At 38.0% G+C, this 27,893-nt stretch overlaps 3 protein-coding genes across 6 annotated transcripts in view; 1 reads left to right on the forward strand and 2 right to left on the reverse strand.

The window, feature by feature from the left end:
* Positions 1-52: 52 nt before the first annotated feature.
* On the reverse strand, positions 53-9,528 carry LOC144658443 (peroxisomal targeting signal 2 receptor-like). Of its 3 annotated transcripts, none has more exons than XM_078518846.1 (12): positions 9,374-9,528; positions 9,071-9,181; positions 8,131-8,188; positions 7,216-7,330; positions 6,650-6,685; positions 6,051-6,128; positions 5,031-5,139; positions 3,816-3,925; positions 3,363-3,400; positions 2,331-2,406; positions 1,667-1,822; positions 53-192 (listed from the first exon to the last, which is right to left on the reverse strand). In XM_078518846.1, the coding sequence occupies exons 1-12, from the start codon at positions 9,441-9,443 to the stop codon at positions 127-129; spliced, it is 1,023 nt and encodes a 340-aa protein (XP_078374972.1). In that variant the 5' UTR covers positions 9,444-9,528; the 3' UTR covers positions 53-126. The 3 variants fall into 3 exon arrangements, with proteins under 3 accessions (XP_078374972.1, XP_078374973.1, XP_078374971.1); XM_078518847.1 differs by having other exon boundaries at positions 9,352-9,459; XM_078518845.1 differs by having other exon boundaries at positions 9,071-9,450.
* LOC144658442 (17S U2 SnRNP complex component HTATSF1-like) lies at positions 9,529-22,727 on the forward strand. Of its 2 annotated transcripts, none has more exons than XM_078518843.1 (13): positions 9,529-9,784; positions 9,874-10,002; positions 16,911-16,986; positions 17,112-17,159; positions 17,949-18,029; positions 18,170-18,243; positions 19,191-19,265; positions 19,678-19,766; positions 19,991-20,078; positions 20,488-20,577; positions 20,984-21,049; positions 21,366-21,533; positions 22,084-22,727. In XM_078518843.1, the coding sequence occupies exons 1-12, from the start codon at positions 9,629-9,631 to the stop codon at positions 21,531-21,533; spliced, it is 1,140 nt and encodes a 379-aa protein (XP_078374969.1). In that variant the 5' UTR covers positions 9,529-9,628; the 3' UTR covers positions 22,084-22,727. The 2 variants fall into 2 exon arrangements, with proteins under 2 accessions (XP_078374969.1, XP_078374970.1); XM_078518844.1 differs by having other exon boundaries at positions 16,917-16,986.
* Positions 22,728-27,336: 4,609 nt separating this feature from the next.
* The window catches only part of LOC144658936 (cartilage intermediate layer protein 1-like), a 36,858-nt gene continuing 36,301 nt past the window's right edge, over positions 27,337-27,893 (reverse strand). Inside the window, exon 12 of the mRNA XM_078519447.1 lies at positions 27,337-27,541. Coding sequence (XP_078375573.1) covers positions 27,538-27,541 — 4 coding nt within the window. The 3' untranslated portion in view covers positions 27,337-27,537. The remainder of the gene's footprint in view (positions 27,542-27,893) is intronic.

The following is a 27,893-nucleotide window of genomic DNA, read 5'->3' on the forward strand; positions in this document are numbered from 1 at the left end:
CCCTTAGATTCATATGTAAAATTCAGAAGTCCTGTGCTTAGAAAACAATAAAAATGTAACAAAGAACATTTTGTCACTAAGTGCTAATTATTATTAATAACTACTCTGTACATCTTGCTGTTCTGGTCATCTTTGGAGTAAGGATGCAGGACTGTGGATTTTTACGTGTTCATCCCAAGAACAGTCAGCAAGCTATAAAGTAAAAAGAAAACAGTCAATTCTTCCCAATAATAAATACCGGTAAATAAATATTATTTTTCGTACGATAATAGTTGCAGTCTGTGCACAGGGGGCCCATACAAGCGGCGTGACTGTTTGTATGTTCGAAATATAAAGAAATGTATGGGGATTTTGAACGGGTCTTATTATCGTCAACTTATTTCGAGTAATGTATATTTTTAAATTCAAAATAAACGTAAACCTACCACTACCTGCTTCACGTAATAAGAAGAAGCAACGGTCAACGCAAAACCCTCCAAATCGCCCAAATTCGCCATTGTGAGCCGCGGAAACGACAAAATACAACAGTTGAGGTAGGTTTACGTTTATTTTGAATTTAAAAATAGACATTACTCGAAATAAGTTGACGATAATAAGACCCGTTCAAAATCCCCATACATTTCTTTATATTTCGAACATACAGTCACGCCGCTTGTATGGGCCCCCTGTGGTCTGTGATCTACATGATAAACACTTCAAATTAAGTCCCAGTTACTTTTAAAGTTCTATATTAGTCAAAATCATTACCCCTCAATGTCTTGCCCAGTGCCAGATTGAAAGCATTATAACTAAGAGTCCGCAGATTGTCTTGTTGAAGTGCCTTTCAATGTATAGTTCCAGAAAATGTCCATGCCCTCCCAATTGAAGACCTTCGAAAATTCCAAAGGGTTGGGGAGGGGGCAAAAGCCAAAATATTTTGAAGGAAAGTGTGGAGCTTAACTGAAATTTCCAGATTAGTGGGAGGATTCAAACCAAAGAACTTTCCATGGGAGGGGTATGGATATTTTCTGGAACAGCACAATAACATGCTTAAGTCCTCTGAAGTTCAAAATCCAACGATTGCAATTTTTGCTGCTGTCAATCTTATTATGACTACAACCAACTGTTGCCATCAATCATAATCATGGCAACAGCTGACAAACCTTGAAAAACAGAAACAAACAAAATGGATTGAAATCTGCCAATCACAACTGACAGACATGACCTTTTAAACTAACTTCTGTTTCCTGAGAGGTTTGCTAAGATGATTGACGGCAACAAGTTAGTGCTGACTTGAGCAGAGTTTTCATGTATTGTTCTAAAAAGTAAATGTGCAGTTCCAGAATACCCACCCCAAGGAAGGTCTTTGGAAATTCCAAAGGGTTGGGGGAGGGGGGTCTCAAAAGCCAAAATTTTTAAAGGAAAGTAGGGAGCTTAAGTGGAATTTCCAGAGGGGGTGGGGGGATTCAAACCAAAAAAACCTTCCGTGGGAGGGGTATGGATTTTCTGGAACACCAGAATTTTGTTACATGTATTTTGTTTACATCATCGGGAAATGGGTCAAAATCAATTGGTAACAATTTCAATTCTTGTTCACTTGGAAATAGCAAAATGTAACATCCCTGAATATTCATTTGGTATTGGAAATTAGCACCTTTCTAAATTTTAAAAGAAACAATTTCCTGACCTGTCCAGGCAGATGAAGATTGAAATCCAACCCAACAACAAATTCTGTGTGGTGCTCGATAGTTTCTAAAGGGTGAGGTCCACTAGCGATGTTCCAAGTTCGCACTGTGAAGTCATATGAACATGACGCCAATAAAGAGCTGTTATGGGGAGAGCACTAGTGCAAAAAAGTAATAAAAAAATATAAGAAAAATTATTGTAAATTATTTCCACTTACATGTATGTCCAGAAATGCATGCAATTACGGTTTTTACAAATTTTACGATTTTTCGTTACCGCACTTTGCGGTTTTTACAAAAAGTTTTGCCCTTTGTTATGTTAATAACAACACATCAGCAAAGCGGCACTGCAGATTTTACAAATTTAATGATTTTCGCGATTTTTTGTTACCACGCCTTGCGGTTTTTACAAAAAGTTTCGCCCTTTGTTATGTTAATAACAACAGATCAGCAAAGCGGCGCTGCGTCACCCCTCAGTTACAATGGCTGTATAAGGAACATGTAACACCCTGTCAAGCATGTAGACTAAGAATTATTATTTTTTCTCTGAAACTGGTTATGACCTCCTGGAGACAAAGATAAGTGACCACCTCCATTGGTAAAAGGTATACAAACATTTGAACAGATAACAATTCCTACTGTCGAAGAAGAAACGACATCCAATACCTTGACTCGTCTAACAGCATACTGGTGACCTTCAAGACTGAAGACTGGAGCTGCCATGTTTCGCAGATCCCAACCCCTTAAAACATGAGGAAACATGTCACAATCAGTGAAAGGAAAGGATAATTAAAGTACATGTATACAAAAGCCAGCCCCACATGTACAACATGTCCACCTGGAGCTTATCAATTTAACTCCAGTTCTGCAGGTTAACCCCAGCATTTTGTCAAGTTCCTCTAACAATCCACAGGTACCATTTAATAATACACCGGCAGGCTGGAGAAAGGCACTTTGAGAGTAAACTAGCTTGCCCAAGGACACAAAACAACAATCCAGCCAGTGATTGAAGCTGGACCACTATATTTTTGATCCAGAGTCCAATGCACCACAGACGGCCCAAGTTCACTGCATGAATTAATTATTTATAAAGTGTAAGCGAACGTGACTCTTGGCTTTGAGCGGTGTTGTGTTACAAAGTTGCGATTAATAAGGGTTTGGAACTCAGCGATTTTGGTTAACGACCTGAGACGCAGGCAGACAACAGAGAATACAACATGGAAACAAGGTAAGTCTATTTTATTTGTAAAATATTTAATTTTATACCTTTTGAACCAAAATTGCTGAGTTCCCATTCAAACCCTTATAAATCGCAACTTTTTAACACAACACCGCTCGAAGCCAAGAGTCACGTTCACTTACACTTTATAAATAATTAATTCATGCAGTGAACTTGGGCCGCCTGTGAATGCACTTACATTTAGGCCACCACTGTGGTGTAGTTCACCTTTTTTCACTGTGCAATCAGTTTTCATTAAAAGCAATATACTTTTCTTAAACCCCTAAGCTGCGGGTCAACCTTAGGATATGGCACATATCAGCTCCTTCGCAAGCCCAAAAGACCATCCAGACTCATGATGGATGCACCCCTTTCCCCACAAACTAAGTATTATATTAATATTGAGAAACACCTTACTATGGGCAGAAGTGATTTATTTACAGTAAAAAATTAATTTTTGTATTTATTATTAATAGTACCTGATTCTTGTGTCCACTGATCCAGTGACTATTAGATTCTACAAAATGAAGAGAATGTTTGTTAGACGCTCCTTTGCATAAAAAGGTTTTCAATTAGTTTACTTCAAACAAAAATGTTTTAATTAAAAAATATTACTTTTAAAACTACAATAACCAATCTGGCATAGTGAAAACAAAGATGTCACTCTGCTAACATTCAGAGCACTGTTTTCTTTTTTTAAAAAAAATTCTATCTTGCTAGTAGTAACTGCAATTTTATTCAGTAAAATCCTAATCAGCAACATTTTAACCCGGATTCTCTGACAGTGCTAGCAATGCCACATTCCAAGTCATTTCCTTGTAGAAGAAAAAACTTTGTTTGAAAATAAAAAGTTTGAATTTGATGGATTCCTAGCTATAGGCACCATCTGTGAGAATGTCCCTGCATATTGCTCTGTCCCCTCAGATACTTACTACATCATATTTGGCCCAATCACAAGTGAGGACCTCTCCATCATGAGCCCTGATGGTCTGTTGGGCATGTGGAGGAGCTGATATGTCCCATATCCTGACGGTGTTGTCCCCTAGAGGTTCAAGAAAAGTCTTGATCTTTAAAGCTGATTACAGGACAGTAAAGGTGAACAAAAAGCTAGCAGTAAAAAAATCACTTTTGGCAAATTAGTACCTGAGTGAGTTTAAACTCACTACTTAGATGATCTGGAACTAATTAGAAATGAGTGAGTGACGTAAACCTAATTTGATTCAATCTTATTTTGATGTGATTATCATCTTACATGAACCTTATTGATTGGGTACTCCGGCTCGTAAATGACGGGGATGATCGAAGGATTTTTTTGGGGTTGAAATTTTTGATTCCAGGGTTTTTTTGGGTTGGAAAATATGGCAAGTATTTTTTTGGGTGACTTGATTTAAATAGGGGATTTTTTTTGGCTATTAAAAATGAACTAAAGTGCCTTGGCGTGGCCTTGGCGTATTTATGGTATGATGAATAAACAAACACGAGTGTTCAATTATCTATGGTTTTCTTTGTGTTATATTATTGCCCCACCAGACAATTTAGGGGTAATTTGACAAGGGATTTTTTGGGGGGTTATTTTTGGTCCAGGGATTTTTTTTGGTTCCTGAGTTTTGCCTCCATTTGATCATTCCCATCATTTACAAGCCGGAGTACCCCCCTGGGCTTATCACATTTACCGGTAGTTTGTTATGACCTATATTCATAACTTGTTATGACCTAGTTTTAATTCTATTTTGATTCAATATTATTTTGATCTCATAAATTCATATCTGATATACCAATAAATCTTATCTTTACCTTGATATTATCTGATGTTAACTTCAGTTGTGATCTGATACACAAATAATATAAATCTGAATCTCTTGACTGGCATTTGAATAACAGTACTTATTTATCCTAAGCCTCACATATTCTGTATCAGATTTTGATCTTATGGGAATCTGATTCTAAACTTTGAATTTGATTTCAATCTTATTTTTATAATTATATAATTTTAATATTTTTGATTTAAATTGTACCTTTAGTTATCAATCTCATTCAAATTATTTTTATTTCATTTTATTCCTAAATTTTTTTCTCATAAATTTGAGTTTCTCTGGTTAAAATTGATCACAGATGAAAGGACCTTTATTATGTAGCTTTTATCTTACCTGATGCAGAGGCAAAGGTCCTTGCAACATGTGGGGACCACACAGCACTGTAGACAACATGCTGGTGATCAGTAAAAGTTGCTAATGATTGGGCCTGGTTTGGATCCCACTGATAAAAATAAAAAAGTTCACTTTGTGAAAGTTGAGAAATAGACTTTTGCTTTATATATATCTTATTAACCACGCGCGAGGGCCGTACAAAAAAGACCGAGGGCCAATATTCGCCCAGTACGGTCCCGAGCAAGCTTGGTTAATAAGAGATTTATTACACGACTGGAAACTTTGTGTAGTGAGAATTGCTACCCGGTAGATGTCGTGGAAAACAATGTGCGGCAAAACTTTTACTCGCGCTAAAGAAGTTAAAATTATTTCTGTGTAAGCTGGGTCATTTTATTTTCAAAGCAATAAAAACTCGGAAAAATTTTTGCAAAAAACAAGTCTTGCAAAAAATCTTGCGTTAAATCGTCCGGGAATTAGCGCGGGATCATCCGGGACAAAACCCGGTCCGATACTTGGAAAATATCAGCCCTCGCGGGACTGGAAATAAAGTAATCTGATTGGCTGATTTAGTTATTGGCCCTCGGACCGCTTTAGTCGTGTAATAAAATAAATTATTGGGTCATTTTAATTTAAGGTCATCTAGCTGTAGGGTTGCCTGCATGACTTTGTATTACCTTCAGTTGGAAAATGATGCACTCCATAGACTCACAATGTAGTCACAACGTTGGCCCAATAAACAAGGAGAGGAAGCATCAATGAAAGACCAATGGAACTACGGTTCTAGGGTGGTAGCAGCATACAGTACCAGAAATACTGATAAGAGTTTTATTAAGCCCCCCTCCTTTTCCCTCTCTTTTAGTTAGTAGAACAATGTGACTACATGGAATTTGGGATTGAATCGTTGAAAAATAACTTACTACTATAACCCCGGAAAGTAGTAAGTTATTAAAATTAAAATCTTATGACACTGTAATATACAATTTAACTTCAATGAAAAATCACAGTTAAAATCTCATTTACCAATTTTATGCTGTGATCCCATGAAGCACTCAAAAACTGATCAATTTGTCTACTGCAACTCCAATCAACACCATAAACCTGTGAAAGAGTGCAAAAACAATAGAAGAAGGAAAAAACAAAGGAAGGAACGTGGTATGGACAAAAAAAAATCCTTCATCATTCTTTTTTTCTTTCCCTAATCCTTTCATTTAATGTTTTCTTTGAAGTAAAATGTACCAAGCAGGATAGTTGGATGAATATCTACTTCTATTTTTTTTTCTATCAGAGGTTTGGGGGATTCCCAACTTTACAATGGAAGGTTCTTATTGGTTGTTGGTTACTGGTACAGATGTACATGTAGCATGTACCACCTCATTGTGAACTTAACTTGTCACATTACGATGACTTGTGTAACAACTCACATGAAACACCTTGTTTTAACTTAGTGACAAAAATAGTCAAACAATTTGAAGGTAACTTGTATCTTTAAGTTAGATTTCTTGTCTACAGTGCATTGAAGTTTACAGATTAAAACGTTTGTACAAAATGTAAACCTAGCCCTCATTTTACAATTTTTAGATTTTTTTTGCAATGTTTAATCTAATTATATTCCTACATACCTCTGCAGTATGCTCTTTAAGAACCTTTATTGGACCCTGAAAAAAAAAAGTTTGGAGGTTGGATTTCAGATTGTACATTTCCCCCATCAGATCCCAAATCAATGAGTTTTTTTGAATTTTTAGTTTCTGTGCTCTTTTGGAGAATGTATTAGGAATACTACATTCTTAAATTTTTTTATTAATAATAACTTGCTGAGCCTTTTTTGATCACCGTATTATCAAATTTTAACTCAAATGTTTGCTTATAAATAATATTTAGTGGAACAGACCACCTCCCGTCATTCTAAAGCTGAACAGTGTGACACTTTTTTTTAGCAAATTTACTACCAATTATTATAAATCATGACTAATCATTTTTACCTTAAAATTGGATACAACATCTAGTAAAATAATACACTCAATACAGAAAGAATTGCAAAGTTTTCTCTAAAGCTGACAATAATACTCTACAAAACTGTAAGTTTGTATGAAGTGTATTTAATCTACTATTCACTTTCTGATGTAGGCTCTAATAACAATTTAATTATAACTATATAGCTAAGAGTATTTTGATTAGCTAATGTTACCTTAGGATTTTTAATATCCCACATCTGAAGGGAGCCATCCCCACTTGCAGTAATACTAAAATCCTGATTGTGTTCACTCCATGAGCAGTCAAACAGACCCTCACCCCACTCCCACCTGGGACAAATGAGTTTGAGAATAATTGTATAAGATAACCATTATTCTGAGGATGGGGTGGGGTGCAGTGAGGGTAGGAAAGAAGACTCAGGTGACTTAGAGTTTTTTTTAGCAGGATGGCTTTGAGTAAGGAAGATTAAGATGGATTAAGAACGACAAAATTAAAAACGTTGGCCAATTTTTTCAAGATTTGCATGTCAGTGACATAGCTTCTTTAAAAGGGGTCCATTCATTCTTTCAACGAGGGGGTCTAGACAACTCACTTAGCTAGGTCTTACCGTCTGCCAGTGGGCTGGGATTTCATGTGTTACATTACAAAACAATTCTGACACATTTTTGTTTCATGATGGATTCTTATGCTGCCTTCCAGCTTTGACCAAATTCCTTGCCAAGTCTACTTGTGTACTGTATGGCATTTCGTACCAGTTCTAAAACTACAAGTACATGTTGTGGTTCAATTTTACCCTCAGTACAATGTGGTCTTTTTTTCTCTTTGCAATTCATTTATTATCACATATTACCATACACGAAAAAAAAATTGTATCAAGGATAAAAATATAACCACAACACAATTCACGATTTTCTGATAATTTATAGCCTTGGAAGACTGTAATGTACCTTCTTCTTTACAGCCAAGGTTAAATAATTATGAATCTTTTACAAAGCACTTATTTAATTGAGTTCTAAGACTGCACTCTGATTAAGTGGTAAACAATATGGACTTGCAGAGCTTTCTTGGGTATTCACATACATCTAGAGGACAACAACTCAATAGCTACTGTGGTAGTCAAAAACATTACCTGCCTATAACCTGAACTCCAGTAGGAAGGATATCTAGAATAAATAGTGTTCCATTGCCTATAGAAAGTAAAAATTAGAATTTATTTTCTGTGTCATTGAAAAACCCATTTTGAAATGATTTTATTCCAGTCCTGCACTCAAAATAATTTACATATACATGTAAGAAATATTTAACATGCAAGGCGCAATCATCAAGTCATGGATGCATGCAGGAGGTTGCTATTAAGCATGCAGAAGGTATGAGGCTAAAGTCCCTCGATGCAATAGCCAAGAACAACCCTAGCATCTCAAAGTGCTCAGCAAACCTCCCAAGTGCATCTATGTTGCAGTATTCTCCAAACCCGCGGGATACATTTTCTTACAGCATTTTGGTCGAGGACAGATTATAAAAGCTATATCCTTCACTTTTTTTCTGGCTATTTTCTGGTTTCTGGCCGATTTAGAAAAACAAGCTGAAACAGCTTGTTCTGTCACAATTTGTCATGAGTTAATATGTATTGTGACTACAAATGATTATAAGTAGTTCTTGTTACCAGTAATTTACAATTTCACTGTTTCAACAACCAGCTAAAAACTCATGTCATTGTTTTCATGGTCCCGCCCTTGTTTTTGCTTATATTTTGCCCCCACAGCAACAAATCCATCAGCCATGCAGCTAAGCTTACTATATTTATGGCATTTCTTTTGCGGCATTGCAGTATTTGTGAAATTGATGTTTTTGCAGTTATATGTTGTACAGCACTTCTCCTCCTCCCCCTCCCCCAATGTCACTCTCAGTCAGACCGTCAGCTAGATGTAGGCTAGGCTTAGCTTACTAGGTATGATATTGCAGTATTTTCCACATTTTTGTGGTATTTTGCCCCCCCCCCCCCCCAACAAAAAACAAAAAACAAAAAACAAAAAAAAATTAATGTCTCCTCAATCAGAGATCAGATTTACCAGCTATGCCATAATGCTGTGAAGTGGCACAGAGAACTCTTTGTCCGAAGTACGGTGAAAACTTCACTGCATATCCATGGCGTCCTGGAGTGCGAAATGTAACAGCCATGACTAAAAAAAGTAACAACGTGACATAAAAATCCTCCCCCAAATATTTATTTTTTTCTAAAAAGAAACATTGTGCTGCAGGCGTTTGGGCCATCCCCCTCACCTCTGTTTGCGTTTCGTTTATATGCAACGAAATAAATTTAAATCTAATTGACCCTCTCCTTCAAGCTTACCTTTTAGAAGCTCATTACTTACGTATTATGCCATAATATTCAGCTATGAAATCGAGGTAGAAGGGGCGGAGTGCGCTGCTATTGTCCGCCATATTGACTGCCTTGCTACCGAGCCTTTTTTAATCCACGGTTAAAGACACTTCGTTATCGATTGTATGAAGTGGAAACTGTGAAAGCTCGCAAACACGACAGAACAACCGGGGAGTACAAATCAAATATTTCCTAGCAAGTCTTTGAAAGTTCGATATCTTTTTACAAAATTTGCAAAAGGTGAAATATGAGTAGTTCAAATTCCAAGGATTTTCTAGAAGAGCTCAAAGAGCAAGCGAAGGCGAGCGTTTCTGGAGCTGAGGATGAACGTCAGACGTACGTTGATCCATCCGATGGAACAGTTTTTGAATGGGATGGCGAGAAACGAGGATGGTTTCCCAAGGTAAGCGTGTTAAAGGATATTGTTATTCTCAGTGAGGCTGAATCAATATGGGAAAAGGTATGATATCAGTATGAATAATACCTTTGCAGGTAGATGAAGACTTCCTTGCAGCATATCAAATGAACTACGGATTTACACCAGATGGTGAACAAGCTGATACCACAACTGACAACATTCCGGTGACTACTGCAGATGTACCACAAACTGCAAATAACCAGGTAACGTATTAAATTAACCAAGTAGTTATGGCTTTGTTTCTCAGCCGTTCCAAGCCATGACTCAAAATCAACTTTTTGGAAAAGGGACATTTACAACTGATGTCCCTTTTCCAAGAAAATGTAATAACTAGTCAGAACCACACTTAAGCAATAGAGGACTTTTTCCGTGTTTACATAGCCTCATCTAAACACGAGGGGGTTGGGAGAATTCGAGACAGTTATGCAAACCCGAGACACAGTCAAGGGTTTGCATAACTTTCGAGAATTCTCCCAACCACCCGAGTGTTTAGATGAGGCTATGTAAACACAGAAAAAAGTCCTCTATTGCTTTTATAAAATATTTTTTCAAAAATAATTCGACAAATGAAGGGGATTTTGGTCTATTTACATCTTGATTGAAATAGATTTTCTCAAAACGCGCATTTGACAACACATGAACCAATCAAAATTCGTGTTATAAGAGTTCACTAAAATTTGTGGCAAGTAGCGCCGTGTCGACGAAAGCGATTCCACGTAAATCTTGCAGAAAAATACGGCAAGTTTGACAAAAACTAAAAGAAATGCTAAAAAATATGGCTCTGTAAGGAAAGAACTTCGAGATGAGGAGTTTATTTAAGCTGGAAATGAATGTCACTGTGCTTGATCGCTCTTGAAAGTGAAGTGAACTTGCCTGAATGATTTGGCAGCCCGTTAACACGGTTGAAAAGTCTTACCATGTCTTGTGAAGTTTTGCAGGATAATTAGGAATCATAGCATAAGCAGCGGATCTAGCGAGGCCGGTAGCAATGATATGCATTTATTGTACGGTAAATTGTTAAGATAGCGATCTAAACGAGTCCAGTTTCTTCTACTGTCGTTTCCTCCGTCTTTGTAATGTGCTTCAAGCGTAGAATAAACCTCAAATTGACAACAAATTCTGCTTTGGGTTTTCTGACAAATATCTCCATTCTTTCCTCTTCCCCAAGCCCATTTTGAATGAAAGAAGTTCACGACTATTATTAACTGCGCTGCGCAGTTCTTGCTCTGCAAGCGGTTTTTTTTTTCTCAGTGACCAGACTGATGCCCCGCTCGGCCGGGCTTGGGTCACGCAAGGTTTAAAAGCTAGAAAAAACTTACCAATGGGAAATTTTCAAATGCTTTGGTCTTAATAAGCATGTTTAGCATGAAATGTCCGATTTTGAAGCGTTTTACTCAAAGAAATTTCTAAATTTCCATGCGTCAAAAGAAAAATATACTTCAGCGGGCCAGAATCTGTGAATAAATACCATTACGTTGGTGTAAAAGAATGTGCTGACATGACAAGTTTCACTTTCGATCGGCTAGACCTCGAGTCACGTAATTTTTCAAAGCTATTATCAGCTTCCTTTCAAATCTTTGCGAAGCCATTAATCTTTCCTTACAAAATTCAGTGTGAAGTATTTTGAAAAGTTTGAATCGAAGAAAATACTAAAATTTCACGCTTTAAACAAATACGCTTTAGCGGGCAAGAATTTACATTTATTTACATTACGTTTGTGTCCTGGAATGTGCTGGCGTTAGCAAATTTTTACTTTCACAAGGCACTGATCGGCAAGAATCACGCAATGCTCTGAAAGGTTTAAATCTGCCACAAACGGAAACTAAACAAATCCTCTGGTCTAAACTTAGCATGCTAAGTGTGAAATGTTTGACTTTTTCTGCCTCGTCCCCAGGCGTCCTCGTCCTTGGTCGTGCACGGTTCGCTTGGTGTTGTGGGACTGACATGCACGGTTCGCTTGGCGTTCTGGGCCTGATGCGGACGGGGAAGCGGACGCCTGGCAGATCCTGTTCAGTTTCTTGGCAAAAATGTTCGGTTTCTCGTCAAAAGGCGTTTTAGCGCTTTTAACAAGTTTAACGGTCAAGAAATCAACACTGGGAGCTACGTGGAAGTTAGTACTGTCAACATGGGGCACCCGGTATATTTTTGGGTGGGGGTGTGCCGCTGGGAATTTGAAGCCCTTACCCTATACCAGACCATGTTCAGCTGATTTTTGCAACCCTATACTAGACTAGACACTGAAAATCCCTACCCTATCCCAGACTTGCATTTTGTTAGAACTGTATCATTATCAGTGTTTTAATGGAAACCATCTGTGAACAACGATGCCGCGATGATTTTATTTACGTTTAGGAAAGCCTCTTTCTCTTCCGAGTTTCTGGACTATATTTGTCATACCGTCGATCGGTTTCCCGGCAAATGCTACCCTTTTCTAGACCAAAACTCTCTGATTTCTATACCCTATCCCAGACAAAACTGCTTGAAAACCATACCCTTCACAGCGGCACATACCTATATAGCTCATGTATGGGAGTGCCCCCCCCGGGGCTTTAATCTAATGTTGGCGGGAAATCTAGCTCAAAATCAGCAATTTATCCGGAGAAATGGTATGAAATCTGAGCAGAAGATTGAACAGAGAAAATCCCACTTTGATTGCGAGAAGATCGTCAATGGTGGAGGGTAAAGAATCTCTGCCGTCGTTAGAAAATTAAATTTCTTTATAAGCTTCGAACTGAGGGTAAGTTTCGCTTCAATCGATGCCAGAGCTGGTTTGTTTCGTTTCTGAGCAGCGCTTAGCTTCCTTACATTTCGGTATACTTTTATTTGTATCTCTTGGCCGTTAAACTTCAGCTATAAAGTCTATAAGCAGCGCTCCAGAGAGAGCCGTTCAAGTGCTAACAAGTGTTTTATCAAATTAATGTTGTCCAACGTAGGAGATCTTATGAGAACATGACACATAAACAATTATAATGTGTGCTGATATTTTATTCTAGCTAGGTTAACCTCATAATTTACCTTTCTTGACAGAAAGTACAATTATTAAATTTCAACTTTGCGTAGTTCTGTTTATTTCAGCACTTAATGTGTTAGTGACCAGAGGAGGCAGATCCTACTCAAATTTTATTTTTACTGATTCAAGTGTTAATATCGAAATAACTCTCCGCTGATTAATTTGTGTGTTTCTCGTCACTGTACTGCTTGATAATGCATTGATACTGTAAGGAGAAATAAGGTTTTGGTCACTCTTTTGGAGGATTTAAGCAGGATAAGACTTTGACAAACTTGTAACAAAAAAAAAATAGTTTTTTCTAGTTGTAGTGTCACAGGGAGTGTTTTTAGTAGGTGTTTTTAGAGAATGTGTGGCAAAACTTTATTCCTAAGGGTAACAAAACACTGGACTATGACAGACAGCAAAACTTAAATCATTTTTGTCGGCCCAAGAGTTTATGGCTGAGATAGTGTAGGAAAATAAATTGAGATGCCAGGCAATTTTACATCAAAGGGTTTGTTACTGACTCTTAAATGCATTTCATGTGAACATGGCAACTCCTGGCTAACCATATTCAATTTGATTAAAATAAATAAACCGGCAAACCTGGAGTTGCCACTTTTTCCCCAGTCTGCTAATAGCCCACTGCCTCTAGCAGTCTTGGAAAACAATTAAATGTATGCTTTGCCTACCCTGCTGCTTTATACCCATGACAACAGCTGTTGTAAGAGAAAAAGATACCTTTTTACAGTTTTAAAAATATTTTTAGTAGTACTGATTTTGCAAAACCATTCAGACATTTCCCTTCAATTTGCAAAAGTTATCTAGCCAGGAGGGTTTTACCTGCATGGCCTTAACCTACCTACTGTGAATTTAAATAAGTTGTGCATGAGACAATCTGAGGATTACTGTTTGTACGACAATTTCGTTGGTGGTGCCCTTCATCTGATTATGATCTAGACATAACAGTTAACCTTCTCCTGAAAATAAACTTGATTGATTTTCTAAAGTGATTTACTACCCTCTTCAACCCTCCATGTACAGTTCACCCCAGCTCCTTTTGTAATTAGTTAATATCAAGTCAGTGAGAGCATAACAAAGGCCTTTAGACACCAAATTTGCAAGCACAAAGTAAACATTTCTTTTCAGTGGCTAAAAAAGTAATGAATTTTACAAATACATGTACTATTTTAAATTTGTAAAGAATTACAGGAGAGTGATAAAAAATTAAGAGGGGTGTGTTACTAGAGTTATTTAGAATAGAATGATGGTGGGCCTTGGATGTCCAAAGATGCTAGCCTTGCATATTAATAATAAATATTTATGAGAAAAATTATCTTCATTTTTACAAAGCAATTTCAAGATATCTTAAATATATACCGAATGAACCATCTAAAAATTTCAGAAAAAGTGTCACATCAGAAATGCTCTCTGCACCTGCCCCCAAATTAAAAGCCTGCATGGCATGGCATAGGGTACATTCCAAAAATTTAGTTGCCTCAGTTGCATTCACAGCATAAATGCAGACTCACTGCCACAATGTTAACAAAAAAAATTTTTTATCCTTAGTAAATTGTGGTTTAATGGGAAAAAAGTCATCTACTGGCAATCAATAAAAAAAATTCATTGAAAAAAATTACAGTTATGATATCAAACATTTTTAATGTAATTTTTTTTTCAATTAATAAAACAACTATCAAAGGTTGTGTTGATTACTGATAAGCAGATAATTAACATTTTATTGAAGTAAACCAGAGATAGTAGAAATGACATCCCAAAGACAGATGAATTGTTATTTGTATCGATGGATTCATATGTTGTTGCATTATTTTGTCGCGTCTGGCTTAAATGAGCGTCCATGGAATAACTAAAAGGAAACTAACTCTCGGGCTCTACGAAAAAAATTCTACACAAAACAATAATGGAAAGGATAACTAATTTTCTTTCATTTACACTCGGATTTACAAGACAACTTCGATAAACGGAAATGAGTACCTGTCTCTCTTGGAGTTCGGAAAATGTCATTAGACATTTCAACGTCTCTTTGCCGTAAAGGATTTAAAGCTTTTTTAACTTCACAGAGTGCCTCGTATGCTCCTCCTGGCTCTTCTCAAGCTGAGCTGGGACATGAAGTGTGCGAAAATGGTGGTGAAGTCCGTCGTCTTAATAAGAATATTTTTCATAAAAGATGTGTCCAAGGCGCTCTGTGCTGTAAAAATGCTAAATAGACGGCTCTTTTGCTGTTTTTAATACACATTTCAGGGTTGATGACATTTTGGTCCGCCATATTGAATGCAAGATCTGCCAGGCGCTCCGCGGCTCGCTCCCTAACCATCAATCCCCGCGCTCCCTGTTTTCCCGCCTTACCGCCTCAACGTCCGGCCAATCGGCGCCTGGGGACGAGGCAGTGACTTTTTAGCGTTATTTTTTTTTGGAGCTGTGTCATCTAGAGGATTTCTGAAATCTGATAGAAAACCACGGAGACAAACCCTGACTTGCAAGGGTTACGTCATTGCTAAATTAATTCCCCGGGGAATTCCCATTCAGCAAAACACAGGTCTAGTGTTTTTCTCAAATTTGATTTAATTATTTGCTCCAATATTCCATTTTCGGAGCTGGTTATTCAATCTTTAAACGGTAATTCAAGACAACACTGGATGCTGATTTAAAAGATTTTTTTGTTTCACGGATCAGGATCGTGGGAATTAAATTTGGCCAGCATTAGCATATAAGAAAAATATTTAATTTCGGATGGAACTAGTCAACCATGAAATGTCACGCAAGGTGTTTTCCTACCATCTTGTTTGTCAGTCGCAACATTGTTCGACGCAGGTAAAGGGGATAAGGGGGGCGGCGCATTTTTTGTTCCCCCCCACATGGCTCCCCTAAAGTGCTCACGAGACCAGCGCAGTTGTAAGCTCTAAGAGCTCTTGTTGCCAATGTAACAGTAAAATTTTTACACTGAGAAAGTCTCAGAGAAAATACATTTTGAGCGTCATTTTAATCGCATTTTAAGCAGATTTGACGGCAAAGACGGCAACCGATCGGCCGTGCAAAGTTTGAATTTAAGATTAATTTGTAGCATATAGCTTCGTTTGCTTTGACCTATAATTTTTCTCTACTAAAGAATGTCTTTTATTGAATTTTATTGTAGTACTTAAATGCAAAAATGTATTTGAAAAATGTTTACTGCGTAATATTTTGTTGCATATTTTGTCGTTCGCTTGGGCTCCCTCCACGAGCTCGTCAAGCGCTCACGATCATCGAAGCAGGCAAAGCGCTGTGGTTCTTCTTTCTTTTGCTTTTTTTCCTCGGACTAACATAGGAAGAGAAAGCCGGAACACATATTAAAATTTGGTATTGTTTTCCATTTCTTTAATATTTATACTTGACATTACTTTACAAGTCTTTTGTGCCGGGAAACACAGAAACCGTGACGTCACAACCATGTTTACATACTCTCATCTAAACTCACCTATCGACCAATGAGAGCGTGCGTAGTATCTTAATTATTTATAATTGTAAATGGTGAAGTAAAATTAAAATATAATAATATACCAGCCCTCCCTTTTCCATCAGTTGTTGAAGGTATCATCTAGGATTAGTGTGTATCCTGCAGTTTGGACCTAATTAATCTCAATTTTGCAGTGAAAAACATTTTTATGCATGAGAAACAAAAACCTTTAATAATTTAAGATTTTATAAAGCACAAATTAATGTATATAAAAAAATCAGCAGTATTTAAACACAATGTTTCGACAACAGCATGTCGCAATTATCAAGTGTTAATTGTAAAGAAATTGCTGGTGATACATACCTTATAGAAATAAAAATATGAAATTACATTAGAATAAACTAAGTTGTAGAGACAAACGAATGTGCATAACTGAGTGAAAAGTTTGGCTTGATAATGGGGACATGTTGTCAAAACAACATGTTCACTAATTTTTTTTTCTAAACAAAAAGCTTGATTAATTAACTTTGGAACATTCAACTGCGGAGCCAAGTTGTACATGTATGTATTTAAGTGGATATTTGGTGAATTAGTGCTGGATGTAGATGTAAACTTACATTAATTCCGTTATACTGAGAACTTTGTTATGATTGTTTCCCTTGCTTTAGTCACAGAAAGAAGAAAAAGAAGAAGAAGAAGAACTTGGTGCAGGGTTAAAGAAAAAGAAGAGAAAAGCAGATGAAGGTAGTTCTTTACTGATATGTTCAAAATAAGAACAAGGTGCACTTCATATTTTTTTTTTAGAAAAGTGTTCAGAAGTATTTTTCCCTGTTGATGATCTTACATGGCTTTCCTTAATTTCTCTCCAGGTTGGTTTGAAGTTGAGGGCAACAAAAATCCAAATGTTTATGTTTCTGGTGAGTGTGTAAAATTTGCAAAAAATATATACAAAATAATAAAATGTTATATATTTTCAATATTTGTATTAAGACTAACTGTTGAGCATCATTGGTCAGAAATGGATGCAAAAAGCTTAATTATAGCAAGTATATCTGCAATGCGTATAGATGGTTGGCTCTAACTCACCCACAAACTGACTGGGATGTCAATTACAGCGAGTGTCAAACCATAAAAAATATCAAAACCTTTTTTTAATAGGCCTTAATTTTTCAAACTTCCAAAATTAGCCACTGCAGATGTTTCCCTGTTGCCTATAATTGAAATTCTACATTCTTTATATTCTGACATAATTACTTTAATAATAATAATAATTTATACATTTATATAGTGCTAAAACTATAAATATTCTAAATATTCTTTTGGTAGTTTGAAATGTTAGTTGTCTCCTCACCCCACCCCCTGAGAGGTGCTGGTGGGAAGGGAGTTAGGGTGAGGAAATAGACAGCTGACACTTTGACTAGACTCTTGGTTGTCCACTGACAGGCCTTTTTATGAGTGCCAGTAAGTCGCGATAATAAAACATTTCTCAATCACTGAATCATGTTCTGATTTCAGGAATATGAAAACAATAAATACATTTAAATGAATGAATTTAGTGGAGATTCAAGTTTTGTGACGAGTGTTGAGGCTTCAGTTCACTACGATATAGTCAATTAAAGTTGCCTCTAGTTTGCACTGTAGTTGCATTGTATAAAATATCTTTTTTTGCCTGGTTTTCTGTGACCTTGTGAAATCTTTTGTAACAGGACTGCCGCTTAATACCACTGAGGAAGAATTTACTGAGATGATGAGCAAATATGGTATAATAATGCAGGATCCTGATACAAGTAAGCATGAAAAAAAAAACTTGTAAAGTTTAAATTTTTAATTAAATGTGATTTCTTTTTTTAAAATATTTGTGCCGGTGTTATAGTAAAATATTATGAAAACACTATAATATAAATTTTACAATCATCATTTTTTCTAGATAAACCAAAAATAAAGCTTTATAGAGACCAAAATAATCAGCTGAAAGGTGACGGGAGATGCTGCTATCTGAAGGTATAATTTTTTTAATTTTCAGAGTGAATTTTGCAACTTCTTTTCAAAAATAGGTGAGCCATTGTAAACGCCCATAAAGATCGGAGGAGAATATTTTATTCTACTTGTGAAATGAAAACAATAAATTGAATGCAAAGTATTGTTATGCCAATCGGTAGAGATCTGTATCAAAAGGTAATGAATACTAATTAGCTGAGCAGGAGTTTGTATCAAAAGTCAATTCTATTGTTTGATTTGTATTGGGGTTTACAGTTGTGTACATGTGATCTTAATATGGTACTGGGATTGGTTTGCACCCGCATGAATATTTAATGAATTTTTACAAGTGGTAGCCTAAGGTTAAAGTGCACACCACTTCCCAGCTAGGGGAATGGGGAGCAGGGATGAGGCAGTGGTGAGTGCGCTCCCCTTCTAATAATGTGGCCTGGGTTCAAGTCCTGGACCCGGCATCATATGTGAGTTGAGTTTGTTGTTGGTTCCTGTCCTTGCTCTGATGGTTTTTCGCCGGGTTCTCTGGTTTTGCTCCCTCCACAAAAACTGACACTTATAAATTCCAATTTGTTTATGATCAGGTGTCAGAGGGCCACAGGTTTTTAAGTCCCAAGACTGATAAGTGCAACCCTTGCTAAGTAATGTCAACTTATTTAATATTTATTATTAATATTTTCTATTTATTTATGAAAAAATTGTACTTATTCTGAGTACAAGGGATGGTGAATGGTGAATTTAAAAATCTGCAAAAGCAACATCTTTTCTGTAGCTGGGGTAAGCCTGCTGTATTCTTGGGCAAGACAGTTTACTCTCATAGTGCCACTATGCCTCCCTGACGTGGGTGGTTACTTGTATTAAGGATTCAAAACCTCACAGATTTGTTTTGTCACATACAATGTAATAATGACATTTAATATTTTTTTGAAGTCATCTAATAAACTTTTTTTCTCTGACAGAGGGAAAGTGTGGACCTTGCAATAAAACTATTGGATGAGTCAGATTATAAAGGGCATACAATACATGTCGAACAGGTACAATTCTTACTGAGTCCAAATGTGCCAAGGCTCTTACATCTTTTTGTCTATTTCATGCTCTGCTTTATGTCACACTAGTTCCTTGCCCCCATATGAGGTAAGGGCCATTTTTTTTGGTTCCTGTAATCACCTTGCTTTTACAGCATGGGCTGATTGGCCCCACGCCAAACCCCCAACCTGGAGGAACAGGGTTTTTCTGTTGGGGTGTCCTTCCCTTAGCCACAGTTATTGTCATATTATTATTGTCATGTTATTGTTAGTAATACTAGGGCCACCATAAGTGGAGGTGAAAAAAAAAAAAAAAAAAAAAAAAAAAAAAATAAGTGGAGGTGTGACTTTCTGGCAAAGCCTTTTTCAGACAGTAGGTGTTTCTCTGCACTGAATTCAACAGACCCTTGTTTTCTTTTAGGCTGAATTTCATCTGAAAGGAGAATACAACCCAGCTTTAAAGAAAAAGAAAAAGAACAAAAAGAAGAAAGCGGGGAAGGGGCAGGAAAAGTAAGTGAACAGTAAAACAGGAAACAGAACTACATGTCGTCCATATGTAAGAGATCACTTGTTGCCTTAACTGTACTTATATTAAAAAAAATGTGTTTACCAAAATTGAAGTTTTGTGGGAGCTTCTTTATGAGAGGACACTGGAACGTTTATGGTATATGGTGTTTTGTACAGATTCTTTAGAGGTCTAAATAGTCAATCAAACCCGTATGAATTTTTTTCAGATTACTAGACTGGGTAGAAAGAGACACCAGGAAAAAACATGAGAGGATCGTTGTCTTTAAAAACATGTTTGATATTGCAGAGTTTGAGGTTTGTGTTGCCATTTTCATTGATCTTACACTGTACCTCTCTTGCAACTTTCTTGTGTAAAATAAGGTCTTTTTCATAGCAAAAACAACAGAGAATGTAAGGAAAAATGAAACAGTACAAGTTTAAAGTTAAAAGAACATCTTTGCCAATGACGGATCTTAACGAACATATAAGGTGGGAGCCCAGGGTAAAACGGTGGTAGCCAGCATTGAAAAAGTACCTGTCGTAAATATATTTTTTATTTGATTCCTTGGGCCGATAAGAGCCCAGGCACCTTCCCTGGCTCTGCCATCACGTTCAAGTTTGTGTTTTTGCTTCGACACATTAGTTTGTTGGCGTCAATGGGAATATGATTACCTTGATCTAGTTTTCCTTCTATTGTTTAATGTCGCAGCATTTTTCTCTGCAGAAAAATCCTATTTTGATCACAGACTTACGCGACGACATGAAAGCGGAATGTGAAAAGTTCGGTGAAGTGCGAAAAGTGATCGTGTTTGATGTAAGTATTGATCGCTTCTTATTTTTTATACGAGAAATACTTCGAAAGTAAGACTATCTCTAGGCTACCCCACAAATTATAAAACTGTGGCATCAATGTCCTTCAAGTCTGGGACAAGTCGTGTTTGCATCACACGCCTGAATGATGCGTTTCTTCTTTTGCAAGTGATGTTTTTGGTAAATCTTCGTTGAATTAACCGAAGCACTTCCAATTCTAATTGTCCAATCAGGAATAAAACGAGCGCTCCGACAGTTGTCACGTGATCTTGTCGCCATCTGGATAGCAAGGCCTAAAACTGCCCTGATTCGCAGAAAACATAAGGGGCCTGGAGCAATAAGAGGCAGCTGTATTCGAAGACGGTATGACGCTATTCTAACTTGTGATCCTGTTGTTTATTATTGTACAGCGTAACATAGAGGGAATCTGTTCTGTGGCGTTTTCAACATTTGAAGCAGCCGATGCCTGTTTACCGGTGCGTACATATTTTTTCACTGCTATTTTTAAGAGTGTTTTTCAAATTAACTCAGCTCTATTAGACTTTCCTTTATGTAAACGTTTTGATTGGCAGAGACTTAACGTGCCTTAATTTCGTAACCAATCAGAGGTGGGTCCGTGACTTACGCAACTTTTTCCCGCCTATTTGTCTTTTTTGTTGAATGCGTCAAAAGCAGATACCACGCGTGTAACTGCTACGCCTCGCGCGCGGTCTTCGTGGGTGTCAGTCAGATCTTTGCTCTCTCTTGGTTCCATCTTTGTGTAAATTGTCACCGAAGTATACTTTGTTTTAGGTTATGAATGGTCGTTGGTTCGCAGGCCGGAGAATAACAGCTGAAAGATGGGACGGCGTAACAAGCTTCAAAGTCGAGGAAACAGACAAAGAACGCGAAGAGCGGCTTGGTGAATGGGAGAGGTTTCTATCGGGAGAACTGGACGAACCAAAAGCATCGAAAAGCTAGGTAATCTAGGTTTCTTTTAACGGTTTTCACCTGAGTGCCGAAAGTAATTCGCATTTGCCTTGGTTTTGCATTTCTACCTTTAATGCTTGGTTCAAAAAACCTCACGCCACTTTCTTGACTCGCTCACACACGTTTTCCCGCGCTTCGCGCCAGCTTCCTGCATTTGGTTCGTAGTTGTGACTGGTTCACTGGATTGTCTGCGTCTTTTGTGATTGGCCAGTGTGATAACTTATATTTCGTAACATTATATTTTATTTCCGATTTATTTTTATTTTGACCCAAAATTTTGAAGCCCATGCTAACGGATAAGCAATTTTAAAATACCAGTTAAATACAGTTTTCTTAGTGGGGCATATTTTAGTCATTTTAAATAGTGTACTTCAAGCCCCGATTTGCCCTTCCAATCGCATTAACTGAAGTCGCACTACTATAAGTTAGAGCGTGTTAATAAACACACAAGTTGAGTTGAACCTAGAGCACAGGGAAATAACCTACTTTAAATAGTTCCTTAAATGATATTCAAGGCCTGTTATAAAAATTTTGTTTTCAGGAAAACTTGTAACAAATCACCACATTTACAAACAGCAGTAAAGGAAATAGTCAACAATATCCACGCCAAGTTGAAAACTACGAACGGTTTGAGAACAAGACATGTTTATAGCGCTCTTTTCTCTTTGACGTCATCATCTTTGCACATGCTGATCACGTGGATGGAGCAGGCTGGCGTGTGCACTGTCACGTGACATGAAGTACGGCACGCAGAGATCGTTTGGAACCAAGCGTTTACTAGAGGCTTGGTAGTTTTACTGGGAAATACTTCGTAGGACAACCGTTTATAACAAGAAGGCACTCTGCCGTGCTCAGTCAACTCGGCTGCCCTCGTTGGCTATTCACTCATAGAAAACTCGGGCTCGTAGTCTAATTGTTATTTAGAATCCAGCTAAGAACAAGTTCCAATCACATTCTTCAGTATTTGCTATACCGATTTTATTTATATGAAGTGAAGAAAAACATTCTGCTAGAAGATGGGGATGGAAACTAAACATGCTAACGTAAATCGCAAAGCTTTAAAACTGGGGAATATCACTTGAAGGTTTTCATCCGATATTCCGCAGTTTTTGCTGCATCACGTGATCTCTTTCGACCAATAGCGCGCGCGAAAAATGTTTGATGGATTAAAATGACATTATATAAGTGTTGTTCTCCGTTAGTTACAATTATCATCTACTACTTGCTTTGGCAGTCTTTGATCTGGATCCTGATTCCTAGTGTTGCAAAGCTATCGATCCTTCTATAATAATAATAATAATAAAGACTTTATTTAAAATGAGGGTAACACAAAATAGCAAAGCTAACAAACCTGTGGCCCTCCCTAAAAATTACACTAGAATATTATAAAAACACTATATACATTGAAAATTGAATACGAATATGCATAATAGTAAACGATATATGAAGCTAAAAAGTTAAAACTATACAATAAAATGATGTAAAAGCTGCTGCTCCGAAAACACCCGATCTCTGAGAGATTCTTTAAAGGGCTTCGGCTGTTCGATTCGCCTTTTTAGTGCAGAATGCACTATTGTGATGGTTTGGTGGGGCTGTCGTCCGCTAAACCCCTAAAGCGCTACAGTGTAAACTTTTAATCACCAATTAATTAATTAATATCAATTAATTAATTATTCCTTGTGGAGGGGGTGGGGGTGGGGAGCACCTGACCATACCCCTAGGTAAAACCTGGAGCACATCTACGTTACTTTCATATGAGGATCTCAAACGTATATATCTGTTTCAGAAAACCCTTTGCTCTCCTTGTGGTACTACTCAACGTAATTTACACCAAACGCATGCGCAGATTAGTCTACGTTGTTTTCTGGAACTATCATGAACAAACATCGCTTGTATTGCGTGTTTGCGGTAGGCTTCCTGCAGACTTCTTGGCGCCAAGTAAAAACCGCAAATTAATTAAATTAGATTTTGAGACTTTCACAGCGCTTTCGTAATTAGGTATGCAAAAACTTGCACCGGGATTTTCGGCGTGAACACCTGATAACCAGGAAACAAATATCCTAGCTGTACTGCGTTTTAAAAAACCTGTCGAAAAAGATGTTTTTTGATTAGATTTGTTTCTTTAGTTTTTGAGAATCGTCTTACGTGCAGTCTAAACCGTAACTTAATTAAATTAAACAAATGTCATTGATGCCGCCGTAAAACAAACAAAAAACAAAAGTTTCATGTTATCGCATTTTCACAGAAGACAAAAGTATTTTGTTACAAACGAACAAAAGTGTTGTGTTACGTTTGCAAAAATTAGCGTAAGGAACACCTGGGAAAGAATACAAGTAGCCTGTGAACAGTTTTTCCGAAAGTAAAATAAAGCAAATAAACACGAACATATATAAAACATCATACTTTCAATTGTTCTATATTGCATTCTGCACTTACCAAATCATCGAGATTTTTGAGATAGGGAGAGCATTCCAAAGGCGGGTGGCAGAAACAGAAAAAGTGCGCCCGCCTTCTGTCTCCCTTCTGAATTTCGGGCAGCGCAAGTTAAAATAAGCGTAGCGAGTGCTTCTTTTGTTTGCTTGGCTATTTAACACAAGTTGGTCGCTTAAAAAGGTAGGGACGTTTCCATAGATCCGTTTGTGGACTAGCGCGCATTTGTTTATATTACATTGTTCGTGTACTGGGATCCATCCCAGTCTATTAAAAAGTTCCACAGATGATGCACGCGGTTCTGCAAAGAGAATGACTCTGGCTGCGCGCTTCTGTAGTTTAAGAATTCTGTTTAGACATTCTTTGTTGCACACCGACCATACTATGCTACCATAATTTATAATAGGTTGTATTAAGGCGTTATAGTATTGTTTGCGTTGTGCTAACGGCAAAAACGATCTTATTTTTCTAAGAATTGCAATACGGGAGGCCACTTTTTTACATGTCTTTTCTACATGTTCGTTAAACGAAAGTTTGCTATCTATGTCAAGTCCAAGTAATGTTGCACTTGATACATTATCTAATGCTGTGGCGCCGTTTCCCGCCTTAACGCACAGTTCAACACCTGTCTTAGGAGCAAGGCGATTGCCAGTGATCATCAAGACCTTCGTCTTCTTCTCGTTTAACAAAAGCTTGTTCGCGTTCGCCCAGGACTCAATCTCCCCTACCGACATATTGAGAGAGTCATTGAGAAGATGCAGATTGGCGACGTCAGCTGCGGCACAGACAGTGGTGTCATCAGCATATAGGTCTACTTGAGTTGAAACGTGTAGTGGCAAATCGTTTATGAACAATAGGAAGAATAGCGGTCCTAGTATAGATCCTTGTGGAACCCCGTAAGCCATATGCATTTCCGAAGAAACTTCACCGCCCACTTGTACCACCTGTTGCCTATTTGAGAGATATGAATGGCACCACGCTAGCTCTTTGTTAATAACCCCATACACCTCTAACTTCCGTAGTAGCAGTTCATGGTCCACCATGTCAAATGCCTTGGTATAGTCCACAAGTACCATACCCGACACCTTATCATTGTCGAGATTGAATAGTAGTTCATCCACTATCTTGATCAGAGCTATTTCAGTACTATGATGTTTCCGGAAGCCAGATTGCCTGGAGTAGAGAAGGTTGTTGTCATTCAGATAAGTATACAAAGAATCGTGCATGTGCCGCTCAATGACCTTGGACAAGACTGGGAGAATCGAGATAGGACGGAAGTTGCTTGGATCAGTTCGATCACCCTTCTTGAATAGCGGAGTGACCTTAGCTAGCTTCCATCTTTGGGGGAACGTTCCGCTAGACAGTGATAAATTAGTCAACTTGGCTATACTCGGTGCAATAGCAGGAATTCGCAATACACGAGCACTAATCTTGTCAACTCCAGAAGCCTTGTTTGGGTTTATCTTCATTATTATGCGAGCAACCTGTGTACTAGTTATTTGAGGAGCCGAGAATACAACATCCGGGTCTTTCCGTGATTTCACAAAGCTCAACAGTTTCGAAAGACTAAAAGGTGCCTGAGCCATAGTACTCCTCAGTTTATCGGCAATCGTTGAGAAATACGTATTAAACTGTTCCGAGATGTCCTTGGAATCTTCAACAACACGTTCGCCGATTTCGAGCTTTGTTATCCCGCAGTTGTTTTTGCTAGCGCCCGTCAGCGTTTTAATGCACTTCCAGATCGCGCTCGCATTGTTCCTGTTTTCCTCAAGAGACTTTGAATAGAACTCACGCTTGGCTTCCCGTAAAGAGAAAACTGCTTTGTTCCTGGCTAAACGATAATTTGCCCAATCATCTGGACTGTTCGTGCGCCGCGCCACCTTCAGTAAATGATCCCTTGAGTGTAGCTGTTTAAGGACTGACTTGGACATCCAGGGAGACTGTGTTTCACGTTTGACTTGTTTTTCGCGCCAGGGACAATGCGATTCAAGTACGGTGTTGAACGTTTGCTCCCATGCGTGAACTACATCATCAATATCCTCAAAAACAAATACAGCGTCCCAGGGGGCTTCTTGAATTGACTGATTAAACTTTTCCATGTCATATATAAAGAACAACTATAAAGAACAAGAACAAAATCAAAAAGAACAAAATCACTTCGTGTTGTGACACCCTGGAGATGCTTCCATATAGTAGCTGAAGAAAACGGAACTCCTAATTCTCCCTACTGATCGGCACGCATTTCTTTTGGCGCTACTTAGGAGAGTTTGTAAGTACATCGAGACAAATCACAATATCTCTTGGTTGACAATTTTTTGTTCGCACACTGACTTGCGCGCGCGACAGTTAGTCGAGAATCAACAGCCCAGGGCACTGCGATTGCGCTGAGTTCAAAATCGGAGAATATTGCAGTCATAAACTGTCAAACAAACAAGTAAAGAATTTGATTTTTAAAAAAAGTGAATCGAACATTCATTGTGTGGTAACTGCAAGATGGTTCTTCTAATTTCAAGGTGGGGTTTGGGGAGGGGGGGGGGGGGATGATTTCATGTAAGCTATCCGGATCGGTGCTAGGGGAAGATGGTGTCATAATGATTAATCGATTTTTGTCGCGCAACTCAATGCAACTTTTGTCGGGCCGAAGTTGCATCAAGTTTCGAACAGGTTCGAAACTCCTGCGACTCGCGGCGATTTTATCGCCGCTAGTTTTCACGCGTGCAAACTCGCGGCGATGTCATGGCGATTTTATCGCCGCGATATCGCGGCTAAGTTGCATGAAATCGCCGCGATATCGCGGCGACTTGCTGCAACTTCGGCGCGACAAAAATTGCGTTGAGTTGCGCGACAAAAATCGCCTGTGTAAACGGGCCTTAAGTCTTACTCGGATTTACTTTTAATGTGCTTTTTTTGTTTGTTTGTTTCTTCTCAGAATGAAAAGTTTCGATGTTTGTCAATCAAATTGCCGATACTCATTGATATTCCTGAGTGTAATAACGTAGTGCAAGGGCATAGCGTCCTGCCCCAAAACACAACACAATACATGAATTACGGCTTGGGCTCGAACTCAGACACCTCGATCTAGAATCGAAAGCGCTAAACATGTCACCGTCCCGCTCTGAGCCTATTTTAGGCTGTTAATTGTGCTGAAAGCCTGCGTTGCTGGGCCCTCCAATCGGCAAAGCCCCGAAAAGGAGCCAGAAGGATAGGGAAAAGCCTGCGAATACTACAGCCGCCTCTCATCGCTCCCGGCCGGTTTGGCGTTGTCTCTCCCCTCTGAACGCGGCAAGCGCCCGTAGCGCGGAGAGGCGACTGTATTCGCAGGGTAGATAGAAAAAGTGGTTATAAATAAATAAAATCAGTGAAACCTTTTAATGCCCTCCTTTATTATTAGCCAGTTTACAGAATAAACATTTCGTTAAATTCTCAAATTGTCATGTTTAATCCTTATTTTTATTCCCCAAAATTTGTCAACAAAGCCCCTGCTCCTTAGTATGTCGACTACTGTAAAGCTGGCAGATTTTTGTTATGGTTCCGTTCTGGTGGTTCTCCCGATTCCATCGCCGCCTTAGCTGAAACGAAAACAGAAACAATAATCGGTTAGCATCGTAGTTTTGGTAACTCCAAGATTAGTTGTAAAGGAGAAGTTCATTCCAAAATGGCACTTTTTTCTCCACGCCAACGAAAAGGTAATTCCAAGATATGTTAATCACAAGAATTTCAGCTTCCAAAGAGTATTCAAACCCTAATGAGAAATCCTTCTCTAAAGGTAGTCCGAAAATCGAGAACCGGCCGCCGACATCTTGGAGTAACTTAGCAGCCTGGCGATGTATGTGTGACGTCAAAGAGCGCAACCTGAAGTTTGACATTGTTTAAATACTTGCCACTTCTTGTTAATTTTGTATTGGCTTGTTTTTCGAAATG

Source organism: Oculina patagonica, chromosome 6 (genome assembly GCF_052425735.1).
Source record: "Oculina patagonica isolate OP01 chromosome 6, crgOcupat, whole genome shotgun sequence".
Lineage (NCBI taxonomy): Eukaryota > Metazoa > Cnidaria > Anthozoa > Scleractinia > Oculinidae > Oculina > Oculina patagonica.